Source organism: Chelonia mydas, chromosome 3 (assembly GCF_015237465.2).
Source record: "Chelonia mydas isolate rCheMyd1 chromosome 3, rCheMyd1.pri.v2, whole genome shotgun sequence".
Taxonomy (NCBI): Eukaryota; Metazoa; Chordata; order Testudines; family Cheloniidae; genus Chelonia; species Chelonia mydas.
Window position 1 is genome coordinate 141,001,216 of NC_057851.1, and position 18,418 is coordinate 141,019,633.

At 42.9% G+C, this 18,418-nt stretch overlaps 1 protein-coding gene across 17 annotated transcripts in view; it reads right to left on the bottom strand.

The window, feature by feature from the left end:
- Positions 1 to 18,418, bottom strand: part of HEATR5B (HEAT repeat containing 5B) — a 93,525-nt gene that overhangs the window by 74,944 nt on the left and 163 nt on the right. For 6 of the 17 annotated variants that reach the window (XM_043543405.1, XM_037895426.2, XM_037895425.2 and 3 more), the window contains exons 2-7: positions 13,503 to 13,671; positions 12,277 to 12,488; positions 10,247 to 10,355; positions 6,757 to 6,906; positions 4,134 to 4,305; positions 1,705 to 1,862 (exon numbers count right to left, since the gene is read on the bottom strand). In XM_043543405.1, the coding sequence (XP_043399340.1) occupies positions 1,705 to 1,862; positions 4,134 to 4,305; positions 6,757 to 6,906; positions 10,247 to 10,355; positions 12,277 to 12,488; positions 13,503 to 13,628 (927 nt within the window). In that variant the 5' untranslated portion in view covers positions 13,629 to 13,671. Of the gene's footprint in view, positions 1 to 1,704; positions 1,863 to 4,133; positions 4,306 to 6,756; positions 6,907 to 10,246; positions 10,356 to 12,276; positions 12,489 to 13,387; positions 13,449 to 13,502; positions 14,237 to 15,246; positions 15,516 to 17,922; positions 18,390 to 18,418 lie in introns of those variants that run through there. The other 11 variants (XM_043543401.1, XM_043543402.1, XM_043543406.1 and 8 more) reach the window with 6 other exon arrangements.

The window sequence follows — 18,418 nt, forward strand, 5'->3', positions numbered from 1 at the left end:
AAACTGGCTCATTTGGAGCCAACAGAATTGGATCTGAAGAAAAACATCTCCTGATTCTACCACAAGAATCTGTACATGCAGTAGGTTCCCTGAAGACCCTCTTGCAGACTGGCTCTTTTCAAACAGGCTGGCACCAGCGAGGATAGAGCATTCATGCTCCTTGTAATGTCTGAGTCCTTTTCTTGTGGATTGGCTCTGAAAACACAGAGGCTGACATCACAGTAGGAGAGGCTTCCCTCTTCAGATCCTTCCTGTTTCCGGCTCCTTCAGTGCTGAGTACTGAGGAGGCAGCTTTATCTTTCTTCCTTGCAGATTCGCTCAGGGCCTAAATTGGTCTCTGCGATGAACCTTGCATTTGCTTGGTTTCGGATAGTTTTGATGACAAAGCTTCTCATAGTAAAATTCCTCAAAGGCTGTTCTGACTCTCTCTTTTTTGCTCACAGTTGCATTCCAATGGGGAGTGTCCCCCATTCCAACATGCCAGACATCTGGCATGTGCGTCGGACGCTGGAAACACAGTCAGACATGATATGCACCTTTGAATCTCTGGGGGTTTTAGTCTTTGGTTCCACCCCCTTTGCACCAAAAAAACTTATAACTAACTTACTCTATGATACTAATACCAAAACTATTAATTACTAGACTAACTAGATCAAACTAGCTACAGATTTAGGAACACCTTGGAGCAGTTCCTAATCCATGCAGCTGGTGATGGCTAGATGGAACTGAACCAGCTGGAGAGCCAGCCCCCTTTTATGCCCTCACCCTGGAACGTTCACTGTTCACTGAGCAGGGAGGCATATGAACACTCCAACAGCTACTGCTTGCTAGAATTCCATAACTCAGGCTGCACTGGTTGGAGCATTCAAAGAGTTGGAATATGCAGAGGACCCTTGGAGAAAAACAAATGAGTCTTGCGTTGCACACTGAGCCTCAACAGATCAGGGTTCTAGTAAACGGACTACAGGAGGAAGTGTATGTCAGAGTTGGGGACCCATACTGATGCCCAGCTCCATTTGCTTTAAACCAGGTGTCTGGGACCTTGAGTACCTCAGCAGATCTCAGCTGCTACAGTAACATGAGGGAATAGAGATGGTCTAGCAGGGTTGCCAGGATCCAAACGATTTAGGGCTGCAAACTTTATCCAGAAAATCAATTGGTAGCCAATGCAGATCACAGAACAGTAGTAATGTTCTCTCTAGGGGAAATACAAGTTAAGTTGCATTCTGAATCATCCATTTTTCAAATGGTTTTAAGGAGTACCCTTAGCACACTGTGATTGGATGATATTTTTCATATATCCAGTATACATGGCAAACTCTAATCTGTAGTTGTCTATTCCCTAATTTAAAAAATAAATAAATAAATAAATAAAAAAGCAAGCTTTCAAAAGTCAGCCAGTACTACTAGCTAAAAAATAATAGTAATGTTTATGTAGTGCATGGAACTAATGTAATTCTCTCTGGTGAACAACAGGCAAGTCAACTTGAATTCATATATAAGTTTATACAAATTGCCAAATTAAGAAAGTGCATTACACATTTATGCAATCCTACTGTTTTGGGACAAATACAAAAACAATAACTTAATAAGCCTATATAGTCACATTTTTCCCCAAACAGGGCTAATAGCTCCAGGGTATATATTGTTACTACATTTTCAGAAAACATGAGAGGAAAAAAACTTCTAATAGTTATCACAAACCTGTGTGACACCAACTCGCACTTCCCGATTGACAGACCCTCCTACTTTCAACATCTCACCACCACTTTTTAGGAATCCTGACCCTCCTCGAAGAAATCCTGTGGCCATAAGTTCTAAGACTTCCTCCAGTGTAGCCCGCTTCACATTCTGACGCATCACTTTTGGAAAGACAACAGTAATCATTTAATTATATACTTTTTAAAACAAGACAATTTAGCCATCTTAAGACCCACCATTAAATATTCACATCACTCCTGCTACCATGAATCCAGTTTAAAATCCTTTTTTTTTTTTTTTTTTTTTTTTAAACATTTTTATTCTTTTGAATTCTCAGTGGAAGACTCCCACCTATGCTCTTCACCAAGACGCTCACACAGCTGCCATAGCAAAAGTAAAATAAAACTATGAGGATCAAGCCATTCCAATCTGTCTCAAACTACTGCTGCCAGCATCAATATACAAAAGTAAAGGTCTATGCCCAGATGTGCAAATTCTCGAAGGGAGAGGGAAACGCAGTTGAAATAAAGGGAGATGGCCAAGTCTAGCCTCTTGTTTCCCCACGGTAACATGGTTTGGGGGAAAAGAAGCACTCTGCATTTCTCCCTAGCAATTCCTGTGGTCATTTTGAAGGAACAAACCTGGTATCTGCAGAGGGTGCCACATTCAGTACTTCTCAGCCATATAACGTAAGTTCATAAATAAAGCCTTATTTTTAAAATAATAGAATCCTCCCCCATTTGAAAGTGTTTATGTTTCAGGTTTATGTGTGTGGTGATGGTGGGGGTTGAGGAAGTAAGTAAGAGAAAATAAAATAAGATATACGGACCTAATTCTAACCTTCAATATCGAGAGATATGCATCACTATAAATTCACACATTTTAAATTACTCATGACTGTCTTTTCACATGCATGCACAATAGCAGCTTTTTCTTACATAAGGCAACATACTAGTGCACATATGAAAGATCAAAATCTGGTTCTCAAGTCTTGTCTACACTAGGAATTTTTTGGACCCATAATTTCCACCTACACTAGAAATTTTTTGGACCTACCTGTGGTAGTGCCAGCGGAGGCTTTAGCATAGACAAGGCTCAGGTGTTTTGACTGCCACGGTTAGATCAAACAACTGCAAAAATGCCTAAGCCAGTCTGACCCTTGCCTACATTACATCTTCCATGAGTGCTACGGCTGTGGAGCTATGCCCCTTTGAGAATGATGAAGCCAATAAATCTGACCATAGACAGACTTGAATGTGTGATTTCAAGCTTTTTTTTTTTTAAAAGGTAACAAAAAGAGTATTTTAGGTCTCATTATTCTGAGATTGTTAAACTAGGTAAAAAGAAAAGGAGTACTTGTGGCACCTCAGAGACTAACAAGTTTATTTGAGCATAAGCTTTCATGAGCTACAGCTCACTTCATCGGATGTAGCTCACGAAAGCTATGCTCAAATAAATTTGTTAGTCTCTAAGGTGCCACAAGTACTCCTTTTCTTTTTGCGAATACAGACTAACACGGCTGCTACTCTGAAACCTTAAACTAGGTATTTACTCTTCTACATATTTATCGCAATATCTGTCTACAAGGGGCAGAGGATGACATAGGGGGGTATTCCAGCAACTACACATTTTACAAGGTGGATCAGGCTACAGTTGTGATGGGTAAGGCTATGATTTAGTCACAAGTATTTTTAGTAAAAGTCATGGACAGGTCACGGGCAATAAACAAAAATGCACGGCCCATGACCTGTCCATGACTTTTACGAAAAATACCTGTGATTAAATCTTGGGGGAGAGGGTGGGGTGGCGCTGGAAGGCCGCAGCTGACGGGGGGAGTCCAGGACATGGCTGGGGGGCCATCCAGGGCCAGCGGCACCAGATGCCAGGGGCCGCAGACCACCGCTGCTCCGGCCGGCTGCCCGGAGACCGCTGCCTGGGGCCGCAGACTGCAGCTGCTCCAGCCGCCCCAGGACCACTGCCGGTGGCCACCTGATCAGCTGACCCCAGAGCCAGCTGCTTGGGCAGCTGTGGGGTCAGCCACACTGGCCCCTGCAGAAGTCATAGAGGTTGCGGAAGGTCACGGAATCCATGACTTCTGAGACCTCCGTTTCAGATATGGAGCTCTAGTGATGGGTGGGAATAAGTTGGAGATCTGCATGTATAACGCTAGTCTTGAGGAATCATAGTTGAATCTTAGCTATTGTGCTTTTGTTCACAGTTTTGTTTTCATGTTTTATGCCAGGTGAATTACCTTTTTGTAAGTTAAAACTAAAACTACTGCCTTTATCTCCTTATGGGAATTTAATAGGAAATCCACAGACTTCACTCATTTTAGTTTATTCATTTTAAAATTTAAGTCTACCAAAAAACAACAAACCATCCACAAACTGAAACAACACCACACCATGCCATGTGCTCATATAATGCAATACCTGTTGCTTGTTTTGGTATCAACGCTGTAGCCATGACCGTCCCCAAAAGATTCGACACTGCAACTCGTACACCATAATTTGAGTTTTCCAGTGCTTTAAAGCAGAGCGTTGCTACGTTTTCTAGCTCTGCAGTCCACATAAATACAGCTTCATTCTGTAGTTCCAGTAGGCACTGTAGGAAAATAAGAATAATAGAGTACTACTACAACCTACTTTTCCCTTCTGTCATTAAGCCTAAGCATTAGGTTTATTTGGCAGACATGTTAATACTAACCACTTCTGATTGGCTTTTTGTTTTTGTCTCTCCCATTAAACCCCAGATAACTTGGCTGGAGTAACCACTGAAGAAAAACCATGGGATTATGCAAAAACTTCAAAAGCATGGCACCTCTTTTGTTTTAATATACTCAACTAGCCATAGGCGCTGACTCCGTGCGTGCTCCAGGGCTGGAGCACCCAAAGGGAAAAATTGGTGGGTGCTCTGCACCCACCGGCAGTCAAGCTCCCCTCCCCACCCCGCCCTCCTGCCCCAGCTCACCTCCGCCTCCTCCCCGGAGCTCGCCGTCCCTGCTTCTCCTCCCAGCACTTGCCACCGCAACCCAGTTGTTTCATGGCGTAATAAGCTCTGGGAGGGAGGGGGGAAGAGCAGGAACGTGGCACACTCAGGAGAGGAGGCAGGGAAGAGGCAGGGCCAGGGCAGGGATTTGGGGAAGGAGTTGGAATGGGGTGGGGCAGGGACAGAGTCGGGGCGGCACGAGCACCCACCAGCTCCAAGAGAAGTTGGCGCCTATGCAACTAGCCTTGAAATATCTGAAGTAAACCACACTTTCAGCCTCCTTTGTGTACAAGACTGTAAGGGACACCTAAGAGATGAAGACAGATCCAAGAGTCAAAGGACCTCTGATACTGTAAACTGAGCAGAATGTGCTAGTCACAGCTGACAGAGGCCTTCCGGAAAGAAATATTATCCTATTCTACATGTCAAAATCCATAATGTGTACAGTCTCCCCAGTCTAGTGAGATTTAACATCTCAGACTGACTTCTTGCTGAGAATTTGTGTAACTCTCCACCTCGTCCATATTCTCCACCAGTCTGTGGGCAAAGCTTGCACTAGTTCTTTTTGTGTATTTTCATTGTTGATTTGGAGTAATTTTGTCAAACAAAGTAGTCTAGTGAAAAATTAATATACTGCATGTTAAATATCTGGCTTTAACAAGTATTGTACAATTGTAGGAATGGTCCTTGTCTGAGGATTGCCATAAAATCTAGAACTCCAAACATACATATGTGATGAAGTTTGGATGTTGAAATGTGCGAAAGTTAAACTGAAGTTTAATTTCTTATCTCCAACTTGGATTTAGAGAGCAGAACAAAGACCTAGTAGATCATCTGCTTCATCTACCTGCCTGTGCAGCATTATTCCCTATAATACATCTTTAGTGCCTTGTTTAAATGACTAAAACTGGAAAGACTAGCTTTTGAGGAAAGATTAAAAGAATTATTCATAAATAGGGTATCTTGACCAAGCAACAATGAAAAAGGGACCTGAAAACAATCAAGAAATATTTGTAGGATGTAAACATCAGAGGACAGGAATTTAAGATGGAACAAAAGTATAAAGAAAGATAAAATTTAAAAAAAAAATGTAGCTGAATATCAGGAACTATAAGAAAAAAACTTAACATGTTGATCTATTAAAAAGTGGAATTGTCTCTTAAGGGAAGAGGTAGAAGGCCAATTACTTGGAACATTTAAAGCTAGACTGGACAAGGCACTAAGAAGCGTACTGTAGAGATCAATTCTGCATGTGTAATTCCTATAACTCCGGGATTAAAAAAAAAAAAGCTTCCCCCCCCAGCACCACTAATTATTTACCGCTAAACAAAAAAATAAAGTGGATTGTTACTCATCACATTAATTACAATCTAACTGAAACACACAAACATCAGAGTTTATGGAAGTACAGAAAAGGCACCATGGCACAGTGAACAAATATTCCTCACGACACCAACCTCCTTATTCAGGGGTGAAAGTAATATAAAAGACATACTGTTACGGGGGCCCGGCTCCGGGCCCCTGCAAGGGGTGGGGCCTCAGACGGAAGGGGCGGGGCTGCAGGTCAGCCTCCCCAAGCCAGCCTTTCCACACTGCCCGGCACACGCCACCTGGGGCTCTGGCAGCAATTTAAAGGGCCTGGGGCTCCGACCACTGTGGTTGGGAGCCCCAGCCCCTTTTAAATCGCCGGGCCCCGTGGCAGCTACCCCTCCAAAAGGGCAGCAATGTTAAAGCACTGCCGCAGCAGCACTTTAACGTCGTCTGTGTACGGGCCAATACCGGTGGCCACTTCTTACCAGTACACCGTACCAGCCCACTTTCACCTCTGTCCTTATTCCTGCAGACTGAAAATCATCAGTATAAAATCAAAAGCAAAATTTGCCATTTTCCCTATAACTCACTTTGTTGCTATCAATTTTGTATTCAAATAGCACCTAGTGCTATGATTTCAGAAATGTACCACACTATACAATAAAAAGAACATGCAGCAAGCCCAACTATAAGGAACTTAGCATCCAGAACACAAAGAATATTGGATTTTTAAACCTTATAAAAAAATTTACCTACCTTAGCTACTGCACATCGTACAGCCATAGATCTATCTGTTAGCAGAGATCGTGCATTCTTATAAATATCACGGTGGCATGAAGCTGCTGCACCACCCAATCCATTTAGAACTTTCTGTAAACTCATTAATATTTCACTTCGGCCCTGAGACTGCATACGTGAAAAGAAAGCGAAGGGTAAAAAAAAAAAAAAAACCAATTCACAATCAACAGCTCTTCACAGTTATTTGTACCCCAAATATCAGCTCTATAGTTGTATCACCTTCTCTTTTTGTAACTGCACATATTGGTGTGCATAGATGGTACAAACTCATCAATTCAATAAAACCGCTTAAGATAGCTAGAGGCTGAACAAATAACATGAAATTATTGTGTAGTGTTCATGTAGTAGCAAATGTTACATTTAAATATGTAAAATGGTCTCAGTTGTTATAGGCCATATGGCACATGTATATGCTCGAAGTATAGGGAGAGCCCCCTGTCCTTCCTGGCTGGTGTAGCGAGAGCTCCCTCTGCTGTTTCAATCTACTTCAAGTACTAGGTACACTTCTACCCCGATATAACGCGGTCCTCGGGAGCCAAAAAATCTTACCGTCTTATAGGTAAGACCACGTTATATCGGGGTAGGGAGAGGAACCGCTCCCCGCCCCAGCTCACCTCTGCTCTAACTCCACCTCCTTCCCTGAGCGCGCCGCCGCCGCTCCGCTTTTCCCCACCCCCCCGGTCCCTCCGTCCCTTCCTTCCAGGCTTGCCGCGCCAATCAGCTGTTTGGTGCGGGAAGCCTGGAAGGAAGGAAGGAAGGAAGGAAGGAAGGGGGGGGAGAAAAAGTGGAGCGGTAGTGGCGCGCTCAGGGGAGGAGGTGGAGGTGAGCTGGGGTGGGGAGCGGTTCCTCTGCGCCCCCCCAGTCCCAGCTCGCCTCCTCCCACGAGCGCGCCGCAGCTCGTGTGAGCCTGGGAGGGAGGAGAATCAGAGCTGCGGCGCACTCATGGGAGGACGCGGAGGTGAGCTGGGGCCGGGGGGCCGCAGCAAGTAAGGGGCGGGATGCAGAGGAACCGCTTGCAGTAACATGAATTCGGATATAACGAGGTAAAGCAGCCCCACTCCCCGGAGCGCTGCTTTACCGCATTATATCTGAATTCGTGTTATATCGGACCACGTTATATCAGGGTAGAGGTGTATATGTATAGTAATAAACATATGCATTAAAGTGCACTTTCAATCAGGGGTGCTGGAACAATTTGTAAAATGGGGGTGCTGAGAACCATTGAACCAAATTGTAAGCCCTGTGTATGATGGAAATCACTTCAAGCCAAAGGGTTCTGCAGCACCCCCCACAGCCCTAGTTCCAGCATCTATGCTTTCAATATGAAACAGGAATAGAAAATAGTACATACGTAGACGCTGCTATTCTAATTGTGAAATCTTAACGTTGCATTCAATCTTCTAGTTTAATTTTTTGCATTTTATTTCTCAGCTATATTAACAAGGAAAAAAAAGGGGGGGAAAAAAATCTAGAACTATTTGGTTTACATAGTTCATAAGCTCCGTCTGCAAAGCTTTCAACCAGCCAATCGGGGCAGCTCTACCAATTTTGCCACCCCAAGCAGTCGCCACCACAACAGCGGTGGAGCTGCTGCCGAAATGCCAGCGCAGGACACAGACTGCTGCCCCACTCTGAATGTCGTCCCAAGCACCTGCAGCCGATACACATTTAACTAGCTGCACACACATGCATCTTTTCTTAAGTGTGTAATTTTGTACTTGGCACATTCAGTATCCAAACTTCAGTCTATGACAACTGTGACATCAGAATGATTTTATTTTATTTATTTTTATTTTTTTTTGGAGTCTAGCAAAATTACTATTCCTCAATGAGAGCATGGAATGTTTCACTTAGACTGTAAGCTCTTTGGGGCAGAGACCTAAGTTCCCTGTAAGCTGCATGACCACGCAGCAGCCTATTTACCGCTGCGCAGGCACCCAGGGAACCTGCCTGGGAACGTGCTGGGGGAGGGGCGCACCTCCTCTGGCCTCTACCTAGCCCGGGCCCCAACCTGTGATGTGTCACACATCACCTTCATATTGGTGCACATAACAAAATTCATACAGCGCATGGGTGGGAAAAATTAAAGGGAACACTGACAGACTATTTTGTTCTGTGTTTTTCATGAAAAATAAATAGCTGTAAGACTAGGAAACAGTGTTTGTTAAACATTTAAAAACTCAAAGAGTTCAACAAAATGAGCTCAAATTTCTCTCCCCTCCCCTCCCCCCCCCCCCCCCCCCCCCCCCAAAAAAAAAACATTAAGGTGACAGCAAACACAATAGCCTCAGTTGAAAAGTTTTTTTCTGTTAGTCCAACTCAATACAAGACTGTTTGCCAGGGGGCAGATTCAGCAGCCAGCACAGTCCAAATAAACCCTATGTACTCAGGCTTAGGTCCATATCCCTTTCTTCAGGGTCAGGTTTACTAATCAACAGAAGACACAAAGGTTCAAATACATACAAAACACTTGAGAATAGATACTTTTCCACTTTCTGCCAGCTGGAAAGGGGAAAGGACACATCCTTCTCCAGCAAGATAGCCCTTCCTGTCTGCTATGGAGAGCCTTTCCCAGGTCCTTCCCTGACCCTGGGTCCTCAGTAGTAGAATAGACCTCCTGTTTATAGCAGCAGCTGCTTGCAACTTAGGCCTGTCTACACTACAGAGTTAGGTTGACACAAGGCAGCCTACACCAACCTATGTAAGCATCTACACTAAAATTTCACTCCCGCCAATGTAACTGCCCCGCTACACCAACTTAATAACTCCATCTCCATGAAAGGTGTAGCGTCAGTGTTGATGTAGTTAGGTTGACACTGTGTCAGTGTAGACACTGTTGCTTATATCGACTCTTACTGGCTTTAAGAAGCCGTCCCACAATTTACTGGCTTTAAGAAGCCATCCCATATTGACAGTACAATCAGTACAAGTGCTCCTGGTGAGGACATGCACTGCCAACACAAGGAGCAAAGTGTAGACACACACAAGCGATGTAATTACTGCAGCGACTATATGCCAACATAAGTTAGGTTGACTTAAATTTTGTAGTGTAGACATGGTCTTAGAATCATAGGACTCTTGTCATGTGCTCCCTGAACTCAGTCCCCTCAGTCTTAAAGGACTGAGCATTGAACCAGGGTGCAAGGACATGTACATGCGACGCAGGACCAGCACCCTGTTACAAGGGCTATAACAGTATTTGAAACCATTGTGCAGCTTTAACGGTTGCAATCGCAACTAAGTGACTGCTATAATAGTCACATGCCAAAATTTTAAGCCACTTACATAGTACAACTATATGTATATCTTTATACTGATATGAACCATATAGACAGTAACTGTTTGCCCAGTTCAGTGAAAAGCAATGAAGACGCTAATTAAAAAAACATACTTTGGGCTTTAAAAAAAATCCCTAAATGTATAGACCTAAAATGCCCCTGTAACTTACCTCTGCATTTTTCAGAGACTTTAAGAGATTATTAACTGTTTCTGGAAAAGAACTGCCCAGCATCCTGCCCATTTTCTCATAAAAAGCTCCAACACATGCCACTGCAGCCCTACAAAGACAAGATGTCCCTTAGTAACCTCTTTGTCAACGTTTAACATACAACTTAAATGGAGAGCATCAAACTAGGAGTTAAGGAAATTTATTTTTAAATGTACACTATGTTGTTAATCTTCTTCTATTACTAAAAATCTATTTATTATTCAGTGGTTATGTTGGTTGTTTCTCTATATTTCACTCAACCTAGATAGCGAAAATAGAGTGATCAGCTACGTGGGGTTTGCATGGGAACAGGGATGCTTCTGGGTTGATCCATTGGCAGGATTTTTCCTTAGGCCCTAATCCTGTGTAAAATTAAGCATATAATTAAATCTTTGCAGGATTAAGGCTTTAAATGGTTGCAGAAAACGGTCTTCAGCCAGACAGCAGAAAACTGTTAAAGGTCAGCAGTACATTCCTTACTTTTTGATATACGTGTCCTGACAATTGAAAAAAGAAAGAAGTTTTTTTTGGTTTTGTTTTGTTTTTACATAAAAACTCAAAATGTGTACAATGTTGTACAATGCAGTTAAATTTAGATACGCTAAAATCATTGGGTCAGTCAATTTTTTGCACTCGCATTTTTCCTTTTCCTGATGTTCAGGTACTAGAATAACTTGGTTGGTTGGAGTGGGGTTTTTTGTTTTGTTTCATTTTTTGGAGGGGGAAAGAAGAGAGTTGAGGCAGAAAGGATTTTAAGCAATTCTGTGTTTCAATTAGACATATAAATAGTTCCAGCTGCAGCTTGACAGAAGCAGCTCCTGTGCATCCCAGGCCCCCGAGAATGCGTAAACTGATATCACAAAGGGACAAGGCTTTCTTAGCTGAAAGTTTTTAAACAGATACAATTGAGAATGCTCAACAATAATTTTTCAAATCACGTATAGCCTTATTATCCAACCAGCTCTTCATTTCAAACTGATCAAAGCACGTAACTCCTCATGAAGGCCACCTTACATAAAAAGTCTGCCATTTCAAAGTGCAGCTGGTTTTGAATAACCTGAATGGGAAAAAAAGGCTGTTGGGATATTCTTTAAGCGGGGAAAGTAATATGTTTGGGAATTCATAATAAAAACTATTCTGCTCAACATTTCCCATTTAAAAAAAGGCATAAATGAAGCAAGGAGAGTTTCAGCCCAAAGGGTCAATATTTCAGACAGTTGAGTATGTAAAACCAAAGGGTTATTATAGAAATGGTTTTACAACCTTAACTAGTATTTCCTACCAGTGAGACTGCTAGGACAGTGTTTCTCAACGACCAGTCCTTGGACCGGGGGGGGGTCCCTGAGATCGCGCTGACACAGTTTAGGAAGGCAGCAAGCCAGTCGCTGTTATCAAAAAGGTTGAGAGACACTGTGCTAGGATACCTGAAATGTGAGCTGAAGCTAAACACACACAGAGCACAGAGATTACTTATTCAAGAGACACACCCTGTATGCTACAGTAGATGAATACAAACAAACAGTGAACACTCTTTCTGAAGAGTGCCAAACATTAACAATTATCTCTTGAAATATAAAGTCCATGTTAGGGTTTAGCCTGCAAGGTTCCATGCACCTTTTAATTTGGGGATCAGAATGTGCCTGTAAATATCTGAGAAAATCCAAGTAAAGGAATTTGTCCATTTGTTATTCTGTCAGGCATTAGCTTTCCTCTGGATAACATAAACATGTAAAAATTAGCCCACAGTAGGAGTCATTTCCTTACCTGGAGGAAAGACTCTTCAACTCCAGACAACCACATGAATCTTTGCTAGCTCTAAATCCTTCCCTCCACGCTCCCAATCCTGCTCTTGTTAGGTCTCGTTTATTTTTATTATATTCTATACATATGTATATAATAGACAAATACATACACACACAGATTAATGTAGAGATATGAAATACTTTATTTATAACAAACATTCCCCATTCTTAAGGCAACATTTTACTTACAGTTTGGTCGGTAAATAGGCAGCAGTATCATCTTTATTCTTGATAATGTCATTACACTTATCAAGTGTCTGAAAGACAGTAAATGTATCGCCAATGCTATAGAGAGCCGCAAGATTTTTAGCCAGTAATTTACGTGTGGGTGGCCCAGGGGAACTGCTGATGAGTCCAGTTAGCTGTTCCACAAGCTTCTTTTGTTTTTCCTTGACATCTGTCTGTTAAAGGAACAAAATTTATGTTGTTATGTTCTTTCAATTCATATGTAATTCAATATTTCTACCAGTTTCCATAAACCTTGAGGGAGATGTTTTATGTTTCAATCTAAAATACTCTATATTATACTCAACACTTGCACATATAAATGCTAAATGGAAATATACAAGTGGTTGCTATTGTTGAGTCCTTACTATTTCTATCATATATCATTTATTAATACAATATTACTTCACAGAGGGTCCTTTAAGCTCCAAGGACTATCCTCCTTTGCCATTTTCCACCTCTTTTTCCTCATCATTAAAAGGTCCCGCACTGGAAGAGAAGAGCTAAACTTACCAAGGTATATATATTACCGAAGAACTGTAGATCCTACTGAGTATTGTAGTTTGTAAATCTATCATTTCAGACTGAGCACATGTAACAACAAGCAAAATAATAAGCACAGGTATTTACAAAACTATAAGATATATAAACTTCCAAATGTATGCACTTATAGTTAGGGCGCAGTATAAATCACAATTTATTTTATTTTAGAAAATTCAGGACACTGTAAATGGCAAATTACTGAATTTTATGACGTTTGCATGGAATTCGTTTTACAAGTATCATTAGTCAATTTTAAGAACTAAATGAATTTCACAAGTAATGTCAGTCAATACCAAGGTGTCATTTCATCTTTGAAATTGACTAACACTATTTGGAAAATTCATCCTGTCCTTGAAATTGACTAGCTAAGGTTTTTTTTTTTTTTTTTTTTTTTTTAGTATTAAAGACTTTCTTGTAGGACATTTTTCCTTTTACCTTTAAAAAAAAAAAAAAACCATGGTTGCAGGCATTTTCATGATTTCTGTACATTACATGAAATCATGATTTACACAGGGGCCTACTTCCTACTTACAGTCACGCTGAAGGTTGGCTCCCAGATCCTACTGCCACTGTTATGGATGTCCATCTGGTACCTTTACATGAGTATGAAATTAACATGACATTTTTAGAGTGAGAAATAAAGTTACCTTGTTGGCAGCTACAAGCACTTTATCCAGAAATCGCAACCACTCAAAAATAAAGACCGGCCTCTTTGCTTCTGTGATTTGAGCCAAAGCTTCTTCATTTAGCAACAAACTATGAGCCAGCTCCATCCTTATTTAAACTCTGACTTCACTGTAGACTCCTGTATTGTCTCTAAAATACAGTTGATGTACAATGTAAAGCAGTAAAAAGCTGTTACAATTTTTTTATTTAATGCAAATTAGTTTTCAGCGCAGAACTGCATTTTAAATACATACTACAGTATCAAACCCCAATTCTGCATACACTTATGCTTGTGCTTAATTAAGTAGTTTCATAGAAGTCAATGGGTACATCTATACAGCCTGCAGCAGTGAGCTTCTCAACCTGGGTTAACAGAATTGGGCTTGCAGGGTTCATGCTAGAGCTCTAAAAATAGGTATGTAGCCAGCTCTTTGAACTTGCAGCTTGGGCTGGTGCCCAAGCTCTGAAGCCTAGGAAGGGGGATGAGTTCCACAGCCTGAGTTCCAGACCCAACCACAACTTCAAAGAGCTGTCTGGTGCATGCCCAAGTCTGTCAACCCATGCTGCAAGGCTCACTAGCACGGGCTGTGTAGACATAAACATGTGACTAGTCCCATTAGGTAAGATTAAGCACATGCATGTTTTGTTCAACATCTTTATCAATGATCTGGATGATGGGATTAATTGTACCCTAAGCAAGTTCGCAGATGACACTAAGATGGGGGGAGAGGTAGATAGGCTGGAGGGTAGGGATAGGGTCCAGAGTGACCTAGACAAATTGGAGGATTGGGCCAAAATAAATCTGATGAGGTTCAGCAAGGACAAGTGCAGAATCCTGCACTTAGGAAGGAAGAATCCCATGCATCACTACAGGCTGGGGACCAACTGGCTAAGCAGCAGTTCTGCAGAAAAGGACCTGGGGAATACAGTGGACGAGAAGCTGGATGAGAGTCAGCAGTGTGTCCTCGTTGCTAAGAAGGCCAAGGACATATTGGGCTGTATTAGTAGGAGCATTGCCAGCAGATCGAGGGAAGTGATTATTCCCCTCTATTTGGCACTGGTTAGGCCACACCTGGGGTATTGCGTCCAGTTTTGGTCTCCCCAGTACAGAAGGGATGTGGACAAATTGGAGAGAGTCCAGCGGAGGGCAATGAAAATAATTAGCGGGCTGGGGCACATGACTTATGAGGAGAGGCTGAGGGAACTGGGCTTATATAGTCCGCAGAAGAGAAGAGTAATGGGTGATTTGATAGCAGCCTTCAAGTACCTGAAGGGGGGTTCCAAAGAGGATGGAGCTAGGCTATTCTCAGTGGTGGCAGATGACAGAACAAGAAGCAAGGGTCTCAAGTTGCAGTGCGGGAGGTCTAGGTTGGATATGAGGAAACACTATTTCACTAGGAGGGTGGTGAAGCACTCAAATGGGTTACCTAGGGAGGTGATGAAATCTCCATCCTTAGAGGTTTTAAGGCCCGGCTTGACAAAGTCTTGGCTGGGATGATTTAGTTGGTGTTGGTCCTGCTTTGAGCAGGGGATTGGACTAGATGACCTCTTGAGGTCTCTTCCAACCCTAATATTCTATGATTCTGTGTGTATTTGAGGTATAGGGACCTTAAATGTCAAAAACAAAGTACAGGCATCTTCAGGATTTCAGAGGTTTTTCTGCCTGGTAAAGAGTAATGTTGAGGTCCTTGTAAAAAAGTCGTAAAGAGAAAAAAAGAATGTTACCAGTCAGGAGACTCTACTTCCCTTCCCATCCATGATCTTGATTATCCCTTTAACCTCTCCAAGATACTGGATACCATGGAGAAGAATACTCCATGGGGCCTTGTGAAGAAATCTGGGAATCTTCTCTTTGATTTGTGAGGAGATCCAGGAAGCTTTTACCCCTTCCAGTTGAAGGGGTCTCCTGCACGAAGTACATAGTCCATAAATTGTGTTTCATAGAACTAGAGCAGTATAGTTGTATGAAACATGCATTTCACCAAGTGTAACTTCATCCACATACCAGACAATTTATAAACCCAGAGAGAAGTACTCTGCAGATCCTACACTTTTTTCTTTTTCCTACTTTTCTATTTCTCCTATTTCCTTCTCCTTTTTTTTTTCTCCTTAAAGATAAAAAGCAGGGAAATTAAATGCAAGAAATGTGCATTGCAGAGGGGCATTGCTGGCACATACAGTGCAAATAAGTGATGGTCACATAAACACCACCCTATACCAGAAACCTACTGACCACTATACTTACCTACATGCCTCCAGCTTCCATCTAGCACACATCACACAATCCATTGTCTACAGCCAAGCCCTAAGATACAACCAAATTTGCTCCAACCCCTCAGACAGAGACAAACACGTACAAGATCTTTAACAAACATTCTTAAAACTACAATACCCACCTGGGGAAGTGAGGAAACAGATTGACAGAGCGAAATGGGTACCCAGAAATCACCTACTACAGAACAGGCCCAACCAGGAAAATAACAGAATACCACTGGCCATCACGTACAGCCCCAGCTAAAACTTCTCCACCACATTATCAACAATCTACAACCTATCCTGGAAAACGATGCCTCACTCGCCCAGACCTTGGGAGGCAGGCCAGTCCTCGCTTACAGACAGCCGCCCAACCTGAAGCAAATACTCACCAGCAACTACACACCACACCATAGAAACACTACCCCAGGAATCAATCCCTGTAGCAAACCTCGTTGCCTACTCTGTCCCCATATCTTCTCTAGCGACACCATCAAAGGGCCCAACTACATCAGCCACACCATCAGAGGCTCATTCACCTGCACGTCTACTAATGTTATATATGCGATCATGTGCCCGCAATGCCCCTCTGCCATGTACATTGGCCAAACCGGACAGTCCCTACGTAAAAGAATAAATGGACACAAATCCGATATCAGGAATGGTAACATACAAAAGCCAGTAGGAGAACACTTCAATCTTCCTGGAGATTCTGTAACAGATTTGAAAGTAGCTATACTTGAACAAAAAAACTACAGAAACAGACTTCAAGGAGAAACAGCAGAACTAACGTTCATTTGCAAATTTAACACCATTAATTTGGGCTTGAATAGGGACTGGGAGTGCCTGGCTCATTACAAAAGCAGCTTTGCCTCTCCTGGAATTGACACCTCCTCATCTATTATTGGGAGTGGACTACATCCACCCTAATCAAATTGGCCCTGTCAACACTGGTTCTCCACTTGTGAGGTAACTCCCTTCTCTTCACGTGTCAGCATATTTATGTCTGCATCTGTAATTTTCACTCCATGCATCTGAAGAAGTGGGGTTTTTACCCACGAAAGCTTATGCTCAAATAAATCTGTTAGTCTTTAAGGTGCCACCGGACTCCTTGTCCTCATTTTATAGGTATATGACTTTTCATTTAGCTGTATTAAAATGTCTTCTGTTTGACTGGGCTCAGTTTATCAAACAATTCGGATCACACTATATGACTGACCTGTCCTCCTCATTATTTACTCTTCTGCCAATCTTTGTATCGTCTGCTAATTTTATCCTAACCGACTTTATACTTACTTCTCGATCATTGATAAAAATAATGAATAGCATCAGACCTATGATTCCCGTTTGACAATTACTTTTTGACAAGCTTTTTTGTAGGCATCATAACAGAGGAGACTCTTGAGGAAGGATATGCAGGTGGATAATGAAGTGGCTTTGTGAATGTTCATAGGGTGCTCCTCCCAAACATGGAGGGGCAGCAAAGGAGGAACAATGGAGGTGTTAAGTTTTCAAACAAGTAAGCAGGCAATGGAGGCTGGCACTGTGGTTGATCAGAAACGAGCACCGGCAGCTAGACAGCAAATGAGAGATGATAGGTAGGGTGGGGATTAACTGCAACTAGCCTTGAAAAGGAAGACAAGCAGTTTATGTTGGATGTGACAGAGAAGGGGGAACTAGTGGGAGAATGCAGAGAGAGGGGTGACATGGTCAAAGCAACAGGCTAAGAAAATGATCTTTGCAGCAGCATTCTGAATGGATATGCATTATTTGAGAGCAGTATATAGTTGAAAGAGGGAACGTTGCCTGGTAGTTTTAGAACAGCAGAGGGGGGAAAGGACATCCAAATTCTATTCCCAGGTCTGCCACTAACTTGTTGAGTGACCCTTGAACAAGTCACTCACTCTACTTATGCCTTGGGTTCCCCATCTGTAAAATAAGCATTATACTTCTTTACAGGGGTGATATGAGGATAAATTCATTAACATTTGGACCCTCAGATACTACAGAGATAGGGGCCATGGAAACACCCAGGAATAAATCTTATTTATTATTATTTAGTCCCAACGTGGTGCTCCATACCATTCAATAATATAAACATATATCCCCTGCCCTTATTAATACAGGTGGTCAGTTCACTCAACACACCAATTGTTGCTTATGGAGTGGTATGATGCAGCAGCCTTCATCCTGAATATGGAGGTACAAGCCCTGGAAACCAGAAATCCTAGGATACAACACACACAGGCCACAAAACACTACTGCGGAGCCATGCTACCCTCCAGGTCCGTCACCCCAGCCCCATGGCACCATATGCCACCTCGGCAGGGCCACTCCACCCATTGGGAACCGCCAGCTCCGGTGTTGCCAGCTCTGGTGAGTTTCCTCGCCAGCCGCTGCTGGAGCCCTGCCACCAGGCCGGGCTCTCGGCGAACCCCGCACGCAGGGCCAGGCTCGCAAACGCGCCCCGCATCCGTCACTGGCACCAGCCAGGCCCGCCTCAGGCTCTCCGGAGCTCGGGGCAGGATTTCTGGCCGCCGGGGGTGGGTGGCTCCGTCCGCGACCCCCTTCCCGGCAGCGTCTTCCTGCCCCCGGGCCGCAGGCACCCACGGCCGCTTCCCCTCCGAGCAGCTCCCCGGGTGCC